The 7776-nt window shown below is 40.8% G+C and overlaps 1 protein-coding gene across 1 annotated transcript in view; it reads right to left on the bottom strand.

Annotated features, from left to right (window-relative positions):
* The window catches only part of Cdh13 (cadherin 13), a 1069859-nt gene that overhangs the window by 847642 nt on the left and 214441 nt on the right, over positions 1-7776 (bottom strand). The window contains exon 2 of the mRNA XM_004646558.2: positions 972-1083. Within this exon, the coding sequence (XP_004646615.1) occupies positions 972-1083 (112 nt within the window). The remainder of the gene's footprint in view (positions 1-971; positions 1084-7776) is intronic.

The raw sequence follows: 7776 nt of genomic DNA, 5'->3' as shown, positions 1-7776 counted from the left end.
AAAAAAAAAAAAAAAAAAAAAAAAAAAAAAAGGCACTTAAGAGCCCATAATTAAGCAGTTGTATCTGCTATCCATTTGAAAGTCTACTGTGTAAAACTATGCTTGTAATGTAATATAATATCGGTGTTAAAAACACCAAGAGAAGGGCTGGCCAAATAGCTCAGTGGATTAAAGCTCCTGCAAACAAGCGCAAGAGCCAGGGATTCAATTCCTGGGCCTGCCGTGCTGGCCCAGCCCTTGGGTCACACTGAGCTGGTGATTGAGACTGGGAGTGGTGGCGCGAGCCTTCAATCCTAGCTCTTGGGAGGCTGTAAACAGGTGGGTCTCTATGAGTCCGCTCTAGTAGTGAGACCCTGAACACCCTGTAGACCCTTCCCCCCCGCAAAAAAAAGTCCCACAAGATCATAAGCGCAGATCTGAGGGACACACATTTTAAGGAAACCAATTAGAATTTGGGGAATGTGAGATTAATCCACCTAATAAACAGTAAAGGTTTTGGATTTTCCTGAAAACTATCTTATTAAAGAATCAGAGTTTGTGATTGTGTCTAAAAATACCCAGCCACTAATATCACGCTTTCCCCATTATTCGACCTAGTGCTATGTATGAGAAACTGCAGGTAGGACAGCAATCTTCAGGAAGGTAATGATGTTGCTCTTGGGGTGTGCCCGGGAGCACACCCCAAGTCGATTTCATCTCCTTTACATTGTGGAGGCCTCACAGTGGGGGCGGGCACTCCCCTATTCTGAGAAACACTGATGATAAAATACAGGACAGCGATGCCTACTGTTCCGTTGACCCCTACACTGGCAAGGTGCTGGTTCAAACTCTTCCACCCTGGATCAAGCAGTGGCATAAAAATGGTCAGAGAGCACTGCTTTAGAAAATATCATATCTTGAGACACATCTTTAGCTACTGGTGAATCCAAGCATGAGACGAGGGCAAGAGCACTTTGAGTGGCATTGCTTACAGTTTAGAACTGGCTGGTCCTCAATGAATTCAGCAGGCTGATTAATGTGGAGCACTTTCTGCTGGAATCCGGGCGTGCAGTCCAAATCTTCTGCAGATGTTAGCAGCAGCACCTGAGGAAACCAAAGCCATCAATATTTTAATAGCGGCTTGTGTGTTGGCCCTGCTATCTCTTACCAAATCTGTGACGGTTAGCAAGGAGCTGAGGTTTTAATTTCGTTTCCCAAATGAAGAAGCAAGTTGATACTTCTCCTGTGGCTGCCAAGAACTTGTGTTGGCAATGAGATCTGGAAAATGCACAAAGGAGAACAGCTGCTGCAGCTTCCATTAAGTTGCAGTTAAAGAAATAACGTCGTCAGATTTTACACCTGCTAAGAATCTCACCATGGTTTCCATGTGTGAAATTTCATTATAGAAACTGTCAATTTCCCATGATGCCTGAGTTAAAGCCAACTTCACTTTTATATATGCAAAGAAGTATTGTCATCTATGAAGAGGAAGAAAAAGAAAATGGAACTTTTCCACTGGGATTGTCTTCTGAAAGCAACTCGAGGCCGTTGGACTTGCCTCTTGGGCCTACATGATGTCCATCAAGCACCTGAAATGCAGTTGGTCTAAAAGGGATACACTGTAGGTGCAAGCTGGATTTTAATGATGAAGTTAGAAATATAAAATATCTAATTAATAATTTTAAGGGCCAGCCAAATAGCCCAGCAGATTAGGGATTCACTCCCCAGGCCTGCCCTGCCGGCCCTGCGCCTGGGGTGTGCTGAGACAGCGATTGAGACTGGGCGTGGTGGTGCACACCTGCAATCCCAGCTCTTGGGAGGCTGTAGACAGGCAGATCACTACGAGTCCACTATAGTAGTGAGACTCTGAACACCCTGTAGACCTTTCCCTAAAATACCCAAAAAAAAGAAAGAATAATAATTTTATATTAATTATATCCTAAATTATTACTATTTTACATGTGGAACTAAATCCATGTTATTTTACCCATTTATTTTACTTTTGTAAATTTGCATACCAGAAAATTTAAAATTTATAATTTCTTTTAAAGGTTTGGTTTTGTCTTTGCAAATCCTTAGAGGATGCCTCATCCATCACTCAAACGATTAGATGTTTTGGAATCTGAAATACAAATTCTCCTCCATGTTAGATAAAAAGTAGACTTAAAGTCCAGTAAGCAAAGACTACCACTAGGCGCTGCCTTTTTTCTCACTTGTTTATACTGAGTATTCATTATGTAAACAGGCAAAGGAAAGAAGTTCTGTAATTCTTAATGAAAATTCACTTTTATTTCCCTTTTTCATTTGGCAAACACAGTCCTCAGCTGACTATGTGCCAAATCTCATTCAGTCTCTTTATCAGCCCCATGAAGTATATATTATAAAAGATACACTTTTTATATAGGAAGGATCTAAATTTTCACAGAAGTCAGCAAGTTTGCCTGAGATCTATAGCTAAGATACGCGGAGTCAGGACTTGAAGCCGGGTTTAAATGTGCTCTGGTTTTGCACACAGAACCCTGTCCATTTCCCTCAGAACTTCCACTCCAAGGGAAGACGCTAAAATGACCTGAAGTCATTTTACCCTGAGTATGGCGCCATTAGAGAGTGTTTGCAAACTGCCATTCCCAGGGACAGCGGTCAGTGACGGGGACCAGAGCATAAGCACCTAAGCCCCCTTTCCCTCAGGAAGATGACCTGGAGGCCTGGTTCCGTCTCCTTCCCCATGGAATTGAGCTCCAGCTGCTTCTTATGGGATCTGACTTGATAGTTTACCTCTTATCAGCTGCCTTCTCTTCCTTGATTTATTTCCTCATCCTCTGTGATTTTTTAAAAGACCAGCCCTCCAGATAAACTCCACTCAAATCTTGGACTTGATGTCTGCTTCTTAGGAAACCAAACTTTGATTCCAGACCTCAAACTCTTAACCACTGCAGACAGACAGTTGAAAAGCTCATTATTATCCCTAGCAGCAAACTCAAAGGAGAGAGCCAAAGGTTGGGTGCTGTGGAAGCAGGGCTTCTCTCTAAATACCAGCCTTCGGAAACGCACTGAACCCTGAGGAACAGGAGCAAGAATCAATCTCGAGAGGGTGATGGTATGGCCTGCCTGAGCCACATCAGAGAAGGTGAAATAGAAGAGTCATCACCCAGCCTGACACCATCTTTTTTAAATCAAAAAGGAAGCATGCCACCGTCTGGGATCTGTGCAGCCTGCCTTGTGAAACTTTCCCTTGTCCAGAGACCAGGCTCTCATTAGATCACTTACGCAGTGATCATAGCACTCACGTGCTAAGTGGAATACACGCAGAATGCAGATTCAGAACTCAGGATAACTTGCTGGCAATTTCGTAAGCAGAAAAATCGCTAATGGGCCACTGCTAATTCAGTTAAATGGCAAATGGGCAAGGGTCACCACCAGGCCCCCCAGGTCTACAATCATGCATTAACCTTCTAATTGGCTAATTCAACCCTAAATCCCAGACCACTAAAGCAGCCTCACTGAAGCACTCCCTGCTGGGGGTGGGGCATGCGGTTTCCCCAGGGATGCTGAGATTAAGAAGCAGAGAGAGAAAGAACAAGATGGAAGGAGAGAGAGGTAGAGGCCCACAGCTAGAGATAAGGACTGCGACTGAACAGGTGAGCTGAATTCTCCACCTTGGCTTGCATCTGGCTTGCTCTCTTTCCTTATTCCTCGGCAGGGTCTACTCAGGAAAAATCAAGAAAAAACTCCCCCAACTCCTGGCCCTCAGGAAATGGGGTCTTTGCAAATTCTTGGGTTAGCTGTTATGCCAGTCAAAATTCAGGTTAACTCCTTTATAACATAAAGAATAAGCACCTTGCCAGGGAGAACATGCCTTGGTAGAGTGAGAGCTTGAAATTCATTCAGTCATTCACTTATTTACTTGCTGGGAATTGTGAAGCTCCTGGGATCCAGTGAGGGCTTTGCTAGACACAGCCCAGGCACTTAGACAGAATTGTTATCATGTTCTGGTTAATAACATGGACTTCAGCACTGCCCAGACCCCTTTCCTACCAGAGCCCAGGTCCAGCGTGTGCGTGGCATCTTTCATCATCTGCTCACCCGCTCCCCAGATCCATATCCAGCCAGAACTCAGACATGGCTTAGAGGCCTGGTGTGGAACCCTGTGGCAGAACTCCCTGCAGAGAGGCTAGGGGCCAGACCACCCAGCTAATCCAGGAGCTAAATATCTTGCCAGAGGGGCAAAGCAGGTTCACTTCCACAGGCTACAGCAGGAAGAAGCAGAGTACAGAAGCCAGACCTAAGCCAGGCACCTCGGGATGAGTTCAGACTTGGGCGATCCGGACCCAGTAAGCTGAAACACTTGGCTAGACCCTGATCTATGAGAGCATCCTCTCTTACTCTCCTGATTGAGAGAGGGTGCAACAGGTAACCGGAGTGAACTAGTCTGCCTGAAGAACCCATGTACATCAAGGGGAGGTGATCAGACAAAACTTAGGGGAACTAATTTAAATACAAATACCAATTTAATATCTGCTAAGCTACAGACATATAATGTTTGCTCTTATGGTCTAAAATACAAGCCCATTAGTTATAAAAGTTTATCAACTGCTAAATATCACTACACGGGGCCAGAGAGATAACTCAGTAAAATAAGCACCTGTCTGGCAAGTGCAGGGTCCTGAGTTCAATCCCCAGTACTGAAAAAAAAAATTAAGAGCCAGCCAAATAGCTCAGTGGATTAAAGCACCTACAAGCAGGTACAGGGGCCAGGATTCGATCTCCAGGCCTGCCATGCTGTCCCCACCTCCGGGGTGCACTGAGACAGCAATTGAGACTGGGCGTGGTGGTACACTCCTGTAATCCCATCTCTTGGGAGGCTGTAAACAGGTGGATCACTATGAGTCCAGTCTAGTAGTGAGACCCTGAACACCCTGTAGACCCTTCCCTAAAATACAAAAAAATTATAATAAATAAATATCACTACCCATTATTAGTGTTCCTAATTGTAGTTCTATAAATACAAAGCTGTAAGTGCCTTAACCACATAATCTCTCTTGGGTAAGAATATTGGTAGGTGCTAAAATAGTAGCTGCAGCAAAACCAAAGCTCTAAACCAAAGGTCAGAGGACAGTCCTATACACAATGATGAAGAGAAGGAGCAAAACGCATTTTCAGGCCCCGAGCCCACCCAGAGCAAATGCAGGAGAAACCAGCATCGAAGAAATTGGAAATCACACACCTGAAATCTCTGAATTAATAGCATCTTAAGTAAAGAAACAACTGCAGAAATGTACAGAAGAAATCAAATCAGAAATAATATCTGAAGTAAAAAACAATGATAACGATAATGAAAAATTACTAAGTGCTTTTAAAGAAGACACTTATAAAAAAGAGGAGATTGGAAAAATAATGGAATCCTTGAATGAGCAATATAGGAAAGAAATAGAATACATGAAGCAGATGCAAAGAGATATACAGAGAATTAAAACTCAATCACAAGCTGACAAAACCGTTTGAATGAAAGTGAAAATAGAGTTTCAGACCTTGAAGATACTGTGGAAGCTAGTGAAAAGGGAAGAAAAGATCTCTTAAAAACAATTAGGATGCAGGAAAAAACAATTCAACACCTACAAGGTGATGCAAAGATGAACAATGTAAGACTAATAGGTATCAGTGAGAAAGGAGTCAATACAAATGATATAAAAAGAATATGGGCAGAAGTAATAGCAGAAAAATTCCTAAATATGGGGAAACAATCTGACATTCAAATAACAGAAGCATATAGAACTCCAAATAACACCAACCCAATTAAAAACACATTCAGACATACAATAATCAAGATCCCATAAATCCAGCACAAGTACAGTATACTAAAAGCCACTAAAGAAAAGAAACAGATCACATTTAAAGGAAAACCCATCAGAATAACGGCAGATATCTCTTCACAAACCATCAAGTCAAGAAGAGCATGGAGCAGAGTACTTCAAGTCTTTAAAAAAAAGAAAAAATCCAACACAGAATGATATAACCTGCAAAACTCTCTTTCAAGTTTGATGGAGGAGTGAAATACTTCCAAGACAAAAAACAACTAAAGAATTTCATGATGACAAAGCCAACCGTACACAGACTACTAGAAGATATTCTAGAGAGGGACCAAAATGACCACAATTCCACATATGAGAACAGAAAGAACCCACCAAATAGGGCAAACAATTAAACACAGGAGAAAAAATGGCATGCAACAGCAGGTAAATAACATGTTAATCATATACATTTCAATTATAACCATCAATGTAAAAAGACCAAATTCACCAATTAAAAGAAATAGACTGGCAGAGTAGATTAGGAAGCAAAATCCAACAATATGCTGTATACAAGAAACACACTTAACTCATACAAAAATTTATAGGCTGAAAGTCAAAGGATGGAAAACAATACTACATGCCCCAGCACCTCAGAAAAAAGCAAAGGTAGCAATTCTGTTCACAGACAGTCGGAACTTCAAACTAAGAATGATCAAATTAAATAAAGAAGGACACCACATATTGACTAGGGGAAAAATTCAAGAGGAAGAGGTAACACTCACAAATATGTATACACCAAACATCGGAGCACCCAACTATATTAGACAAAGCTTAATGGACATAAAAAATCTAATATCCAATACCACAATCTTAACAGGAGACCTTAACACCCCCTTCTCCCAAAAAGATAGGTCAAACAGACAAAAAATTAGCACAGAAGTAGCAGAACTGAACCAGAACTTGGAACAAATGGACTTAGTGGACAGTTACAGAGTCCACATCTGAATACACATTTTTTTCAGCTGCACATGGGACATTTTCTAAAATAAACCGTATATTAGTCTATACATCATGCTTAAGTATATGCAAGAAAACAGAAATTATCCCACGCATATTACCTGACCACAGTGCAATTAAGCTGGAAATAAATGACAAAAGAAAAATCCCATAAATACATGTAAATTAAATAGCACCCTCTTCAGCAACCACTTGGTTACAGATGAAATTAAACCATATCTACAATTCAATGAAAATTCAAGCTCAACTTATCAGAATTTACGGGACGCAATGAAAGGAGTTATTAGAGGGAAATTTATAACTTTGAACTCACACATTAGGAAAACAGAATGGGGACAAATAAATACCCTCATGCTGCACCTCAAATGTCTAGAATAAGAAGAGCAAACCAAACCCAAATCCCAAAGATGGGAGAAAATTATAAAGATTAAAGCAGAAATTAATACAATCAAGACAATGAAAAACAGTGCAAAGAATTAACAAATCAAAAGCTGGTTCTTTGAAACATTAAATAAAATTGATAAGCCCCTAGTTAACCTCATCAAAAAGAAGAAAGAAAAAACTCAAATTCAAGCAATCAGGAATGAAAAGGGTGAAATTACCACAGGACTTGTGTCAACTCAGAAGATAACCAATAGCTATTTTGAAAATCTTTACTCTCACAGAATTGAAGATGCAGAAGAAATGGATAGATTCCTAGAAAAGTACAAATTACCAAAATGGAATCAAGAAGATATAAGAGCACTTAAGAACCCAATCACAGCCAATGAAATTCAAAATGCAATTTAAAAAAGTCTACCAACAAAGAAAAGTCCAGGTCCTGATGGATTCACAGCTGAATTCTACAGAATTTCTGTAAAGAAATTTACAGAAGCTATAATCCCAATACTCCTCAAACTCTTCAATGAAACTGAAAAGGAAATAATTCTTCCAAAATCATTCCTGGAGGCAAGTATTATACTGATAACAAAACCAGAGAAAGATGCAACTA

This window comes from Octodon degus, unplaced genomic scaffold, assembly GCF_000260255.1.
Source record: "Octodon degus isolate 3935 unplaced genomic scaffold, OctDeg1.0 scaffold00271, whole genome shotgun sequence".
NCBI classification, from domain to species: domain Eukaryota; kingdom Metazoa; phylum Chordata; class Mammalia; order Rodentia; family Octodontidae; genus Octodon; species Octodon degus.
The sequence above is the reverse complement of the archived record's forward strand: the minus strand, read 5'-3'. Positions and strand labels throughout refer to the sequence as shown.